At 40.0% G+C, this 16,430-nt stretch overlaps 1 protein-coding gene across 1 annotated transcript; it reads left to right on the top strand.

Moving 5' to 3' along the window:
• Positions 1-228: 228 nt before the first annotated feature.
• Positions 229-3,662, top strand: RPS27L (ribosomal protein S27 like). Its single transcript, XM_028506892.2, has 4 exons — positions 229-358; positions 1,279-1,387; positions 1,987-2,097; positions 3,467-3,662. The coding sequence occupies exons 1-4, from the start codon at positions 353-355 to the stop codon at positions 3,493-3,495; spliced, it is 255 nt and encodes an 84-aa protein (XP_028362693.1). The 5' UTR covers positions 229-352; the 3' UTR covers positions 3,496-3,662.
• Positions 3,663-16,430: the final 12,768 nt, after the last annotated feature.

Below are 16,430 nucleotides of genomic sequence, written 5' to 3'. Positions count from 1 at the left end.
GTGGCCTGCACCCGGCCCCGGGTCTCGCTGGTCCGGTGCGGAGCTCTACGGCCGGCAGCTCCAGCCCCACAGCCCGTTAGGTTCGCGGGGTCCGCGGACTTTGCGGAGTCCCGGCACTCGGACTGGCACAACACTCACATTCTTCCCCAACCCAGGACCTCCGGACTTGGCCGGAGACCTGCCCGACCACCGAGAGGAGCGGCTAGAGCGGACAGCCCGCCGCCCCGCCGGTCCGCCCCTCCTCTCCCAGCCTCCTCTCTCCCGGAAGTTGATGCCCGACTCCGGATCGCGTGCTGCCTGCCAGGGGTGTCGCCTTTGAGAGCTGGACGGCTGGCCTCGCGAAAGGATCAACATGCCTGTGAGTTGTTTACTCTCAGGCTTGTTTCGAGTTTCTCAGAGTGTCGACCGGCCGGGGTCGGGTCAGTCCGACGGCTCCGCTGGCCCCTGGGGCTCCCTGCGACACCCGGCGACGCGGCTGGGATCGCGCAGCTCTTTGCGCGTGGCGGACTGGTTGGGACTTGTCCGGGCGGCCCTGCAAGGGCGTGGAGTGGGGACAGCTGGGGCGCCCTGAGCAGGGACCTGGCGCCGGTGGCTAGGAGGGGACAGCTTCCCCGGGAACTTATCCGTCTGGGTTTTTGGTGGGCTCGCACGAGGCTGTGTTTTAAAGTCTTTTTGGCTGTTTGTGGTGTGTCTCTTTCGGGCTCTTTCGTGGTGTTCGCCCCCTCTGTCTCCTTTGGAAGCGATTGTCTGCTTGTTTACTTTTTAAAACGGACTTCGCAGTTGCCTTACATGTCAGCTCCATCCAGGACTGCCACTCCTGAGCCACTCCGAACTCCTGTCAGATCAGAGGCTTAACCCGGGGCGGCGGAGGCGGGCGGGATCGGGGCGGGGTGGGGGGGGAGGTGTTGCCGAAATCTCCCGGGGCCCGCATTGTCAGGCCTGTCTCACCGTTTCTACTCTCGGCGGGGCCAGGTCGGGGTCACGTTCTCGCTTAGCGCCCCAGTTTTGTTTTTATCGGGGATTGTTTCTCAGCTGAGTGAAGAAGAACGGGGTTAACCGTACCATATATTTCCCGATCGTCAGGGAGCCCCTTTATCGGGCCTGGGAGAACGCAAGCGCTACAGAATGTATTGATGACAGTTAAGCTTTAAAAAATACCCCCTGAAATGTTGTCTCTGCTGAGTGTGACTGTTATTTTTGCATGTATATGTCACGTCTGATTAAATATGCCAGCATTGTGTTTCCATTTTAGTAGTAATAACAGGCTGTTTTATTCAGTTGGCTAGAGATTTACTACATCCGTCCTTGGAAGAGGAAAAGAAAAAACATAAAAAGAAACGACTAGTTCAAAGTCCAAATTCTTATTTTATGGATGTAAAATGTCCAGGTAAATTTTCAAATTTAATTCCTTTCCCAATGAAAATTTCAGTAGTGTGGTGTGTATATTTTTAGGACCCTCTGTTGAGTAGAAGTGGGATAACAGAATTGAACCTTTTCATAATATATTCAAACCACTGTAGAAACATTTTGGGGAAAGGGGTGAAGATGGGTCTCCGAAGGGAATATGACTTCTGACTTACTAAGTCCTTAAACTGATAAGATGATGAGTTTTCCTTTTCATGATGCAATGAAAAGTCTGTTGATTCTTTAGTGTGAGGCTGTGCTGCCCAATATGGTGGCCATTGGCTACATACGTAGCCCCTGCACACTGAAATGTGGCTAGTCAAAATGTAAATAAATATTCCTTCAGTGTAAAGTACACACCAGATTTTGAAGTAGCACCCCCCCATTATTGATTACACGTTGAAATGGTAATATTTAACAATTTTGTGGCTACTAGAGAAGTTTCAGTTACATATGCAGCTTGCTGTTGTAATTGCTATATGCCACACTTAAGTACTTAATCCTTTACAAGGTCTTCACTAGAAATATGTTGAACAAGTGCTGTATTTTCTGCTTTTCACTTTTAACATGGCCCTTTTTTAGGTTGCTACAAGATCACCACGGTTTTCAGCCACGCTCAGACAGTGGTTCTCTGCGTAGGTTGTTCCACAGTGTTGTGCCAGCCGACGGGAGGAAAGGCTAGACTCACAGAAGGTATGTCATTTGGCATTTTCTAACCCAGTGATGAGATTTTATCATTGTAAATGTCTCTGCCTTTACTAAAAATCAGTTTAAAAGAAGTCTTAAATTCATAATTGCCAAAATAATTTTGTCTATTATGTACACTTTCAGTAAAGAGTGCCGTGTTTAATTGGATAAGTCTATACTCTTGACCTTGTAAAGAACTCCTTTGAATATTATTTTTTTTTAGTTAGGAACACTTAATTATGTTGTATTTGGTCACATAGTTTGCCTAACTTGGAATATTAAATCAGAATGGAGCAAAACAATACATACAATAGGACATGGATTTTTTTTAAACTTAGGATTTAAAAACTTCTCTTGTAAATAATTTGTTTCATATGTATCATAAGATTTAAGACAGTTTTTATCATTGCTAGCTAAGTAACAGATATTATGTAAATTTAAATGCTAGAGGTTTGATATCTACAAGTAACTACTTAATGGTTAATATAAAAATCAAATTTTGTCTTGACCAGTGTGGCTCAGTTGGCTGGGTGTTGTTCTGCAAAGGTCGCTGGCTCTGCTGGCTCAATTTTGGGTCAGAGCACATGCCTGTGGTACAGTTCACCCTGTTTAGGGGCATGTATGAGAGGCAATCTATCAATGTTTCTCTCTCACATCAGCGATTCTCTCCCTGTCTTCCTCCCTCTCTCCCCCCTCTCTAAAAATTAAAAAATTTTAAAAATCTATGTATTTTAATTCCTCTCTTTTGTGCAGTAAATAAAAATAGTAGTTATGTATAAAGTTTTCTATAGTACAACTTATAGATTTAGAATTCCATTATGATATTTGAAATTTGCTTGTGATATTTTGGGGATCAATATATCCCCCAAATACCAATATTATATCAATTTAACATATTGATATAATTATATTGTATATCAATAATAATGTAATGATATTATCAATATTGTTTTTATAGCAATATAAAAAAAGCACCCAGTGCTTTTATATCAATATTAATGTAATATTCCTTAAACATAAGTTTTTTTACTTCAGTATTTTTTACTTTAACACTAAGACCAATCTTAGTATCCTCATTTCTTAGTATTTTTTACCATTAAAACTAGACCAAAGAGCCCTGGCGGGTATGGTTCAGTGGGTTGAATGACAGCCTGCTAACCAAAAGATTGCCAGTTCAATTCCTGGTCATAGCATATGCTTGGGTTACAGGCCAGGTCCCCAGTTGGAGGCGTACAAGAGGCAATCAATCAATGTTTCTCTCCTTCTCTTTCTCCCTCCTTTTTCCTGTCTCTAAAAAAATAAATAAAATTTAAAAATGTATATACCAAAAATAGAATAGACTTGTATTTAATATGCTTTTGTAATTCCATTGCAGGGTGTTCTTTTAGAAGAAAGCAACACTAATGATCGACACAGCTTCCTGAATTGTGTTATCACAGAAAGCCTTATCAGTTCAGTAATTCTACTTAATCTACCAAGATAATGTAATTACATTTAATTTTGTAAGTATACAACAATGATTTCCTATTTTGGTGTCAGCTTTTCAATAAAGTTTTGATTATGGGAAAATTCCCCCGTTTCCTTTTTTTCCTAAGTATGTGTGCATGTTATAAATTAATATATGCCTTATTATGTGCATATATTTAGTATATATTTAAATATATATATTTAAATTTAAACCAAATTTAAATATATATATATTGTGCTTCATTTGGTTTGTGCTTCATTTCAAGAGTAGAAGCCCTACATACTTTACTTGATTTTCAGTCCGTTTCCAAATTGCTCTAAATGGAGTTAAACAATTACAAATGGAAAGAAGTCCCTTGTTATTTGTAAATATAATTTTGCTATTATAACTCTGGAAGCACGTTTTAGAAGTACATATTTAATATAGTAACAATCACAGTGTAATGCCTTGGATTTATGTGACCCTGATAATACAGCATAATTAGGACTGCATTTGGGGCTTGAGTTATCAGGAGCTCCTTTTAGGGTAGAGACTTGTCCCTGGCTGGGTGACTCCTTTGATTTTGGAGTGTTGCCCTTACCTCAAAGGTTACAATTTCAGTTCCTGGTCAGGGCACATACCTAGATTGTGAGTTCTGTCCCTGGTCAGGGCACATATGGGAGGTAACCAATCAATACTCTCTCCTCTCTCCCTAAAATCAATAAAGCATGTCCTTGGGCGAGGATTAAAAAAATACAGCATGGATTGAAAAAATTTACAAACATGAATATAAGATTAAGAGATCAGGAAAAGCAAGAAAGAAGTAAGGAGACAAAATGCATCCGTTCATAGAAGCTACTTTCTTTATACTTCAACCAACTCATATTCCTCTATTTACCTTTATAAATCAAAATGGAAAGTGAAGAAATGGGTTTAGGGCTCAGAATGACAGAAAAACCTTTTATTGGGGTATATAAAAACTTCAATTGTTTTTGGAATTTTCTGAATTCAGTATAATCTCCAATGTACATCATCTATGGCTGTTACAACAAAATTTCCCAGTATGTTCACTACAATAAGCCGTTTGTGGAACCAGTCTCCAAGATGGCTCCCAGTGACCCCTACTTCTGAGATTTAGCCATTATGTAGACCTCCCCCAAACTGAATCAGAGTTGGTCTGTGTGACCAATAGAATCTAGCATAAGTGATATTATATGACTTCCAGGGCTGGATTATAAAATACATTGTGGCTTTGCCTTGTTCACTCTTCACTCAATCTAAAGGAGGCCTTTCAGTCTTTCTGTAAGATAGTCAAGCATACCTATGGAGAGGCCCATGTAATGAAAAACAGAACTCTTGTCAAATTCATCAAGCCCTCTTGCCTATAGCCATAAGGGTGAGCCATCTTGGAATCGGATCCTCTAGCCCCAGTCAAGCTTTCTTTTTTTTTTTTTAAAGATTTTATTTATTTTATTTTTAGACAGAGGGCAAGGGAGGGAAAAAGAAAGGGAGAGATAACATCAATGTGTGGTTGCCTCTCATGTGTCCCCTACTGGGGACCTGGCCCACAGCCCAGGCAGGTGCCCTGACTGGGGACTGAACCTACAATGCTTTGGTTTGCAGGCTGGCACTCAATCCACTGAGCCACACTAACCAGAGCTTAACTCTGTATTCTTTTTTTTTTTAATATATTTTATTGATTATGCTATTACATTTGTCCCATTTCCCCCCTTCTCTCCCCTCCACCCTGTACCCCTCCCACCCACATTTCCCCCTTTAGTTCATGTCCATGTGTCATACTTATGAGTTCTTTAGTTTCTACATTTCCCGTACTATTCTTGCCCTCCCCCTATCTATTTTCAACCTACATTCTATGCTACTTATTCTCTATACCTTTTCCCCCTCTCTCCTCCTCCCACCCCCCTGCTGCTAACCCTCCATGTGCCCTCCATTTCTGTGGTTCTGTTCCTGTTCTAATTGTTTACTTAGTTTCTTTTGGTTTTGCTTTAGGTGTGGTTGTTAATATTTGTGAGTTTGCTGTCCTTTTACTATACATGTCTTTTCTTTACCTTCTTTTCTTAGATAAGTCCCTTTAGCATTTCATAAAATAAGGGCTTGGTGATGATGAACTCCTTTAACTTGACCTTATCTGAGAAGCACTTTATCTGCCCTTCCATTCTAAATGAGAGCTTTGCTGGATAGAGCAATCTGGGATGTAGGTCCTTGTCTTTCATGACTTGGAATATTTCTTTCCAGCCCCTCCTTGCCTGTAAGGTCTCTTTGGAGAAATCAGCTGACAGTCTGATGGGAACTCCTTTGTAGGTTACTGTCCCCTTACCTCTTGCTGCTTCTAGGATTCTCTCCTTCATTTTTACCTTGGCTAATGTAATTCTGATGTGCCTTGGTGTGTTTCTTCTTGGGTCCAACTTCTTTGGGGCTCTCTGAGCTTCTTGGATTTCTTGGAAGACTGTTCCCTTTGCCAGATTGGGGAAGTTCTCCTTTATTATTTGTTCAACTACGTGCTCAATCTGTTGCTTTTCCCCGTCCGATTCTGGTACCCCTATAATTCGGATATTGGAACGTTTAAAGGTGTCTTGGATGCTCTTAATCTTTTCCTCAATTTTTTGAATTCTTATTTCATCATGCTTTCCTGCTTGGTTGATTCTATCTTCCTTCTGGTCCACTGTATTGTTTTGAGACTCATATTCCTTCCTTTCACTATTGGCTCTCCTCCGCGTGTCTTCCTGCATCTGTTTTATGGTAATCTGCATTCTTTCATCTAAATTTCGTCCAAAATCAACCAGTTCCGTGAGCTTTCTGATCACCAGTGTTTTGAACTGCGCATCTGATAGATTGGCTAATTCTTGGTCGCTCAAAAGGATGAGTCCTGGGGGACTGATCTGCTCTGTTGAAAACATGGTTTTTTTTCCCCCTGTCTCTCCTTTTTTTTTTCCCCGGTCTGGTTGCTCTTGTTACGGTGGGGGGGCGGAGCCTTAGGTGCTCACCGGGGCTGGGCATCCCAGTCGCTAGATTGTGACGTTATATGTGGGGGTGGGGCGGAGAAAACAATGGCGGTAGTTCCGTTCCCCTGGACTCAGACGCTTGTCTGGGCTTCTGGGCCGCGAGCTCTGCCCTGGTCCACAATCGCTACCCCTCTGGGTCTGCCAGCCGCAGCTTGCGTACTCAGGGATCACCGCTGCCTTCTTGCGCGCCGGATGGCTTTTGCGCCGATTTCGCGCCAAACCTTCCCCCTACCTCTGCGCGCCGCCGACCCGAGCTAACCCCGCGCCCGCCCGGCTCGTCTTCTCCTACCAGTCCGGATGAACGCGTCTACTTCAACTTCTTGGCTGCCCGACTTCCATTCAGATAAATCCTCTGCCGGACCTGGGTGTTCTTGTGATAGTAAATTATTGTAAATTATTGGTTTTCTAATCTTGGTTGTACGAGGAGGTACGGTGCGTCCACCTATTCCTCCATCTTGCCGGAAGTCTTTCCCAGTCAAGCTTTCAAATGACTGAAGCCCCTGTTAACATATTTCTCACAATCACACGAGAGACCCTGAGCTATAACCACTCAGCTAATCAGCTCCCAAACTTAGGAAACATGGAAATTATGAGATGGAGTAATTTGTTATGCAACAATAGATAACTAATGCACATTACACTAAATGAAAAAAGCCAGACACAAGAGGCTACACATTGTATGAACTCTATATGAAATGTCCATTATAGGCAAATCCAAAGAGATAAAAAGTAGGTTGGCAGTTACCAGAGCCTGTGAGGAAAGAGAAATGGGAATAATGGGTATAGGATTTCTTGAGTGAAGATGTTCTAGAATGGATGCAAAACCCTATCGGTATACTAAAACCCACTGAATGTATACTTTAAAAGGATGAATTTCATGGTATATGAACTGAGAATTGTACCTGAAATAAGTTGAATAGATTTTGATACTGGAAGAGTGTAGCTGTAACAAAAACAGCTGTGGATTTGGAACAGAGCAGTGAAAAGAAGTTGGAAGGACTTTGAAGACAGTGTTAGTGCAGGCCCAAGGAGCCTTGACAAAACTGTTGGGAAGTATTGGGTTGGCCAAAAAGTTTGTTTAGTTTTTTTCTGTATGATGGCTCTAGTAGTGCTTAGTTGTCTTTAACTTCATTTGAAACAATTTTGTTAGATTGTACTAACAAATCATTTGAAACAATTTTGCTAGATTGTGACACCTATCATAGCAGCATGCATTTTTTTTTTTAGATTTTATTTATTTTGTAGAGAGAGAGGAAGGGAAGGAGAAAGGGAAACATCAATGTGTGGTTGCCTCCTGTATGCCCCTAACCGGGGACCCAGCCCACAACCCAGGCATGTGCCCTGACTGGGACTCAAACCTGGGACCCTTTGCAGGCCTGTGCTCAATCCACTGAGCTATACCAGCCAGGGCGCAGCATGCATTTTTTTAAAAACTTACCAAAATTGGTGAATTTTTGTGTAGCCATTTTAATATTGAAGATGAAAGATGTACAACATTTTTGGCATATTATGCTTTCTTCAAGAAAGGTGAAAACACAACTGAAACCCCCCAGAAAGATTTGTACAGCATATGGAGAAGGTGCTGTGACTGGTCGAACATGTCAAAAGTGGTTTGCAAATTTTCTTGGTACAATTGACATTTTGGCCAAATAATTCTTTGCTGTGGGGCTGTCTTGTGCACTGGAAGATGTTTAGCAGCACCCCTGGCCTCTACCCACTAGAAGCCAATAATGGGAGATAGCCAACATACTCAAAATATCCAAATCAATAAAGTTATTGGTGAAAATGAAAACGTGTCTTTTATGGAAAAAGCTAAACAGACTTTTTGGCCAACTCAATATGACGGCTTTCGAGGAGGCTGCATTGTGAACTTGAGAGTATGTTAAATCTTACTAGAAATTGCAAGAAAGGGTATTGTGTAGTGGCAGAAAATTTAGCAACACTTGCCCACAGGAACATAGAAAATAAATGATAACTGGGTGATCTAGTTGAGATTTCCAGTGTTTGGTTTGCCTTCTGGCTTCTTCTTGCTGCTTATACAAGAGAGAGTTAAGTTAAAAGGACTACTGAACAAAAAGGAATGCATATTGATAGTTTTTCAAAAATTCCCAGATTCCCCAGATGGCAAAATAATGCTAAATTTAAGAAATGGCTTCAAAGACAAAGACAAAATACAGGTAACTTTCAGGGAAACATGGTCTAAAGATGAAATTGAGGATATAACCCTAAAAGTCTTTTAAAGCTATAGAAAAAAACCAAGATGTTTTATTAGAAGCTTAATGGTGTTTTCTCCAATTGTCTCAGCAGAATCTGAAGTTAGAGGTGGCTTATTTTGAAGAAATTTTGGGGTATGGCTTTTGTTCACTACCATGAATCCCAATGAGATTTGTAGGAGACTTGCAAAGTTTTGAAAATTTATATTGGCAGATATACTGCTAAGTTAGACTGAAAGGAGAGAGTACAAGAGGCCTTCGGACCCTCACATTTCTACAAGGAGAAAACAGACTGAAAAAACATCCCACTAAGCTGCAAACACATGCTACCTTACATCAGAAAAGAGTAACTCAGAGGACAGAATCAAGAACACAAAAATACTTAGCCAAGAATCAAGAATTGTTCCCTAGCCTTGAATACTAATCAAGGAGCTTCCAACCTGTGTCTGGTTGGATTCCACAATTCCTATGACTCTTGCATGTCTTCCACTTCTCCACTATTTGAAGAGGAGGATCTATAACAATTCTATATATGCCATGCCATTGGATGTTGTACATGTGAGGGGCACATAAATTGTCTTTAGCTTACAAGTCTTCAGATCAACAGAAACTGTACTTGAGGTACTGTACTTAAGGAATTTACCCACAAGGAGCCTCATTCACCCTTAGATCTGATTTAGATGATGGATACTAGGCTTTGAGCTGATAATATAATGAGATGAAGTTTTTGGAGGACTTAGGAGGAGGTAAATGTATTTTGCATTTGGGAAGGCCATGGATCATTGGGAGCCAGAGGTCAGACTATGGTAGCCAGCTTCCAAGATGATCCCCAGTGATGGCTACCTCCTGATATTCACACCCTGTGTAATCCCTCCAAGAGTGTATCAGCATTGGTCAGTGTGATCTATGCAAATGTGATGGCGTATGACTTCTGAGGCTAGATTATAAAAGACATTGACTTCTTCCTGGCTGGTTTCTTGAATAACTTGTTCTGGGGAGGCCAATTACCATGACATTAAGATAACTCAAGCAATTATACAGAGAGGCTCACATGGTGAAAAACAGGCCTCTTACCACCAACGAGCAGACGACTGATTCTTGCCACCAGTCATGTGGGTGAGTCATTTTGTAAGCATTTTCTCCAACTCCCAAGATCTTGTCTGCATCCTCGTCATAGACTCTGGCATCAGACCCACCCAGCTGAGCTACTTCTGAATTTCTGAGCCTCAGAAACCTCATAAGATAAGTAAATATTTGCTCTTTTAAACTGCAACAGATAGACTACTATACTATTTCTCATAATCTTGTTCCTGTCATATTAAAAGAATAAGGGATCCAAGATGGCAGTGGTGTAAGATGCTGAACTCGTCCACCCCACAAGCACACTGAAATATATACCCAAATAGAGAACAATTACTCGAGAGACAATGGAGGGCTGAGTGAAACAGCTTCTGAACAACAAATAGGAAGAGGCTGAATAGAGAAGGCTGGGAAACTGCAGGAGCTCTATGGAAGCTGTGGGAATTCTCCGAGGTCAGTGGTGCCAGTGAATGAGATGGTTTATATCCCCCTCCACCTTGATAGGGTGGGAGTTGTATTCAGGTGCTCTGGCTTACCTGGAAGGTTACGGCACTGTATTCCTGGACACACCACTTGAGCCCATATTGGCCTCTAACAAAGGGAGCAAACAGGATCAAAATGGCTTACTACACATACCTGGCCTCCCCACCCAGAGCTCCCCACTCAGTAGGCCAGTGCTCTGGATGCCATAGACACCCACTCAATTCCAAAAGCCTCTGTGTGCACAGCCTACACAGAAGTTTCTACACAAGGCCACCTTTTCAAGATTGGGGGAGAGAGCTATTTTATCTAGTTTATATAAACATAGACAAAATGAAGGCAGAAAAATCTCTCTCAAATGAAGGAATAAGAAAAATCTCCGGAAAGGAGCTGTAAGGAAACAGTTAAGTAATTTGCCTGATAAAGAATTCAAACAGCCCTGGCAGGTGTGGCTCAGAAGGTTGAGGGCTGGCCTGCAAACCAAAAGGTGACTGGTTCAATTCCTAGTCAGGGCACATGCTTGGGTTGCAGGCCAGATCCTCAGTTGGAGGCATGAGAGAGGCAACTGATCCATGTATCTCTCACACATCAATGTTTCTCTCCTTTTCTTTCTCCCTCCCTTCTCCTTTCTCCAAAAATAAAATCTTAAAAAAAAAAAGAATTCAAAGAAATGGTCATAAGGATTCTCACCAAACTTGAAGGTAGAATAGAAGAACTTAGGAAGCACTTCAACAAACAGAAACTATAATAAAGAACCAAGGAGAGCTGAATACAATAACTGAAATGAAAAATACATTAGAAGGAATCAGTAGCAGATTAGTTAATAGAGAAGAACAGATCAGTGACCCCGAAGATAGGCTAGTGGAAATCAACCAATCAGAACAGCAAAAAGAAAAAAAAATTAATCCCCCCTCCCCCAAGGATATGTTCACAGCATGGTGGTGTTAGAGGACCTTCAGGTCTCTCCCCTTGAAGATACAAGTTGGACAGCTGTAATTCAGCAAAGGATTTGCTGTTCAACACACAACATGCCTGAGACATCGCACACTGAGGTGATGGTGTGCTCAAAGGTGGGCATATCTGAGCAAACAAAGAAGCCAGGACAGGGAGGGGGAAAGATGGAGAAAAAAGCCTCATATAGCCCCAAGCTTGCCATAGCCCTAGTGGATAGAATAGCAGTGGGGCAGCTCCAACTGGCACACCAGACTCAAGGGCCGAGACCGAAATTGGGCTTAGGTGGCTGGCACACACTGAGATTGGGCCCAGGGACAAGGGCAGAGAAATGATGTGAAAAACCCATAGTGCTTCAATGCCCCCCAGCACTGGACAAAGGGTTCTGCAGAGGACCCCCACTCCATCTCTCTGTGGCCCACCCAGAAGTAAAATCCTCTCTCCTCAGATCATGAAAGGACTAGAAAAAACTTACCAGCCTAAGCAGTCTGAACTCATTGTGGCTAAACCCATGAGGAAGAGAAGCAGAACCCTGGACGTACAAACCCACTGCTCCCCGCCCCTCTCCCCCCATTGTAGTGCAGCCTGGTAGAGGCAGCTAGGTCAGCTTAGAGCAGCCTGGCCAGTGCCTTCTGGCTATAGGAAGGTGGCACCAGGAACACACAAGAGACCTTAGCCTGCCAATTCCAATCCATGGGAGCGGTGCTCTGAGACTGGGGTAAAGTGGGCCCACCTCCTCAGGGAATTAGAAACATTTTCCACAGTAGAAGTGACACTGCACCACAGAGATCTCAGAAGCCCTAGCAGTGCAAGTAATTGAAAATAAACCTGTGCTCCAGTGCCACCTACTAAAAAACAAACAAACAAACAAACAAACAAACAAAAACTACCTATCGACCTGCTAAACAGTGAGTTATCAAATTTACAAAGCAGTTTTCCTTCCCACAAATACCCAGGCAGAAAAATAATCCACCAAGCACAATGACTAATCAAGATAACAAAGGAATTCAGAAAGACAATAAAAAAATCTCCAGAAAATAAATTTAAAGACATTGAAGAATGTGATTTAAATGACAGAATTCAAGATTTCAGTTCTAAAAAAAACTCAACAAGATACAAGAAAACTCAAAATGGTAATTCAACAAATTCAAAATTAAAGTCGATGAACAAAAGTACTTCACAAAGAGACAGAAACTATTAAAAAAATAACCAAATGGAAATTCTGGAGCTAAAGAACTCAATAAAAGAGATGAAGAATGAACTAGCAGGATTAGGAAATAGGGAAGACCAAAAGGAGGAAAGAATTGGTAACACAGATGATAGAAATTTTGAAATGGCTCAGGTGGAAGAAAAGAATCAAGATTACAAAAAGAAGAAAGATAGAAAGAAGGAACTGACTCCAGTAGAAGGAGCAATATAAGAATAATGAGTATACAAGAAGTAGAGGAGTGAGAGAAGGGAGCAGAGAGTCTATTCAAACAAATAATCAGTAAGCAAATCCCAAACCTATGGAAAGAGCCAGGTCCCAGAATCCAAGAAGCCAATAAAAGAACACCTTATTATCTCACCCCAAAAGGCCTTTTCCAAGGCACTTTATATTAAAACTGTCATAAATCAAATGGCTAAGAATTCCCAAGGCAGCCAGGGAAAAGAAGACAGTATCCTATAAAGAAAATCCCATTAAACTATCACTGGATTTTTCAACAGAAGCCCTACAAGCTAGGAGAGAATAGAATCAAATATTCAAATTATTTAAAGAGAGAAATCACCAGCCAAGAATAATATATCCAGCAAAATTATCCTCTAGATATGAAGACATAAAGGCTTTTCAAGACATACAGAAGCTGAAGAAATTTACCAACACAAGACTTGTATTACAGGAAATATTGATGTGCATTCTTCTACTGGAAACAAAAAAACAAAATGATACAAAAGTATAAGCACAGTAACTAGCAGACAGCTGCAAGGGCAAACACAGACTCAAAGTGAAGAGGTAGAAAATGATTCTCCAAGCAAATGCATCCAGAGAAAAGTGGATGTAGCTATACGTGTATCTGAGTGTTTGTGAGGACACAAAACTAGCCTCAACAAATTAGACTGAAATCATGCCAAGTATATTCTCTAACTACAATTATTTGAAAGTAGTAATCAACTACAAAAGGAAAGCATATATGCAGATTAAACAGCATGCTACTAAACAGTGACTGTGTCAAAGCAGAAAAAAAGAAATCAAAAGATACATAGAGAAACATGGATATAATACAACTAATCAAAATTTTGGGGATACAGCAAAAGTGGTAATAAGAGGGAAGTTTATATTTACAGGCCTACCTTAAGACTCAAGAAAAATCTCAAATAACTAATCCAACATTTTGCCATAACTAATGAGAAAAAGAGCAAACAAAGCCCAAAGTCAGCAGAAGGAAGGAAATAATGAAAATCAGAGCAGAAATAAATGAAATAGAGAACAAAAAGACAACAAAAAATAATGAAACAAAGAGCTGCTTATTTGAAAAGATTAATAAAATTGACAAACCTCTGGCTAGATTCACTAAGGAAAAAAAGAAAAGACTCAAACAGAATCAGAAGGAGGAGAAGTTACAACAGATACCATACAAATACAAATGACTATAAACAATACTATAAAAGGTTGCACCCACCAAATTTGATAACCTAGAAGATATGGACAAGTTGTTAGAAATATATTGGGTTGGCTGAAAAGTCTGTATGTTTTTTCTGTAAAATAAAAGACACTTTTCATTTTTACCAATAACTTTATTGATTTGGATATTCTGAGAATGTTGGTTATCTCCCACTATTGGCTTCTAGTGGGTAGAAAAGTCAGGAGTGCTGCTTAACATCTTTCAGTGCATAAGTGCCACAGCAATGAGTTTTTTTGCCAAAATGTCAATAATACCAAGAAAATTTGCAAACCACTTTTGACATGTTTGATCAGTCACAGCACATTCTCCATACACTGCACAAATCTTTTTTTGTATTTCAGTTGTTTTTACCTTTCTTGAAGCAATAAAGCATATAATACACTGAAAATATTGCACATCTTCTCTCATCTTCAATATTAAAATGGCTGCACAAAAACTCACCAATTTTGATTTTTTTTAAATGCACACTGATATGACAGCTGTCACAATACACTCTAACAAATTGTTTCAAATGAAGTTAAAAACAACTAAGCACTACTAGAGCCATTGTACAGAAAAAACTAAATGAACCTTTTGGCCAACCCAATAAAATCTTCCTAGACTGAATAATTAAGAACTGGAAAATCTAAATAGACTGACCAATAGTAAGAAAATTCAGTCATCAAAAAACTCCCCAAAAGTAAAAGTCCAGGACCAGATGGCTTCACTAGTGAATTCTACCAATTCAAAGATTTAATCCATATTCTTCTCAACTCTTTCAAGAAATTGAAGAATAGACAACACTACCTAGTCATTCTACAAAGCCAGAATTACCCTGATACCAAAAGTTGGCAAGGATGACACACACAAAAAGAAAATTACTGATCAATATCTCATGAATGTAGATGCAAAAATTCTCAACAAAGCATTAACAAATTGGATTCCTCAATACATGAAAAAGATAAAACACAATCAAGTGGATTTCATTCCAGGGGTGCAAGGATGTTTCAATTATGTAAATTGATCAATGTGATATACCACTTTAAAAATAAAAGATAAACATTATATGATCATATTTAATAGGTGTAAAAAATGTATTTTACAAGATACAATATCCATTTGTGATTAAAGTGCTCAATAAAATGGGTATAGAAGTATGCTTCAACATCGCAAAAACCGCATATGACAAACCACAACTAAAATCATACTCCTAGCCACAGCAATCAGACAAGGAAAAGAAATAATAGGCATCCAAATTGAAAAGGAGGAAGTAAAACTCTCATTATTTGCAGATAACATCATGCTTATATAGAAACCCTAAAGATTCCACCAAAAAACTATTAGAATAAGTAAATTCAGTCAAGTTGAAGAATATAGAATCAATATACAGAAATCTATTCCAAATATAATTTCCAAATATATAAGGAACTCATACAACTTAATGTCAAAAAATAACCAGTCCAATTAAAAAATGGGCAGTGGCCCTGACCAGTGTGGCTATTGACTGGGCATCGTCCTGCAAAGTGAAAGGTCACTGGTTCATTCCTGGTCAGGGCACATGCCTAAATTGTGGGTTTGGTTCCCATCTGGAGTGCATACGAGAGGCAACTGGTCAATGTTTCTCTCTCACATCAATGTTTCTCTCCCTCTCTTCTCCCTTCATTCCCCTCTCTCTAAAAATAAACAAAATCTTTTCTTAAAAAGGGCAGCAAATCAAATAGACTTTTCTCCAAAGAGGACATACAGATGGCCTGCAGATATATGAAAAGATGTACAGCATCACAAATTATCAGGGTAATGCAAATCAAAACCACAACTAGATATCATCTCACATCAGTCAGAATGGCTATCATCAAAAAAATGAAATAATGAGGATATGGAGAAAGAGGAATACTTGTATACTTTGGGTGGGATTGTAAATCAGTACAGCCACTATGGAAAACTGTATGGAGATTCTTCAAAAAGTTAAAAATATAACTGCCATATGACCCAGCAATTTCATTTTTGGGTATTTATCTGAATAAAAACACTAATTTGAAAAGACATATGCACCCCTATGTTCACTGCAGCATTAATTATAATAGCCAAGATACAGACACAACATCAGCATCCATTGATAAATTAGTGGATAAAGAAGTTTATATATACATATATGCATGCGAGCACACACACACATATATATACACACACAATAGAATATTATGTAGCAATAAAAAAAAGAATGAAATCTTGCTATTTGCAACAACATGGATGGACCTAGATGGTACTATGCTAAGTGAAATAAGTCACACAGAGAAAAACAATGCAAAATGGTTTCACTTACATGTGAAATCTAAAAAACCAAAACAAACGAATAGACAAATCAACAGGCCATAGGTACAGAGAACAAGCTGATGATACCATAGGTGAGGGTGAGGGGCTGGGTTAAATAAAAAGACAAACTATTTTTGGAAGTTCCTGTTGAATGAGATTTTTCTCTATATCACACAGTCAAAAAGTACAC

Source organism: Phyllostomus discolor, chromosome 1 (assembly GCF_004126475.2).
Source record: "Phyllostomus discolor isolate MPI-MPIP mPhyDis1 chromosome 1, mPhyDis1.pri.v3, whole genome shotgun sequence".
Lineage (NCBI taxonomy): Eukaryota > Metazoa > Chordata > Mammalia > Chiroptera > Phyllostomidae > Phyllostomus > Phyllostomus discolor.
Note: the sequence above shows the minus strand (reverse complement) of the source record. Positions and strands in the feature narration are given on the sequence as shown.

What these genes read in the sequence shown, in the direction of transcription:
- RPS27L (XM_028506892.2), top strand. An exon ending in TATGGATGTAAAATGTCCAG is followed by an intron (nt 1,388 to 1,986) that starts GTAAATTTTCAA and finishes GCCCTTTTTTAG; the next exon opens with GTTGCTACAAGATCACCACG. An exon ending in AAAGGCTAGACTCACAGAAG is followed by an intron (nt 2,098 to 3,466) that starts GTATGTCATTTG and finishes ATTCCATTGCAG; the next exon opens with GGTGTTCTTTTAGAAGAAAG.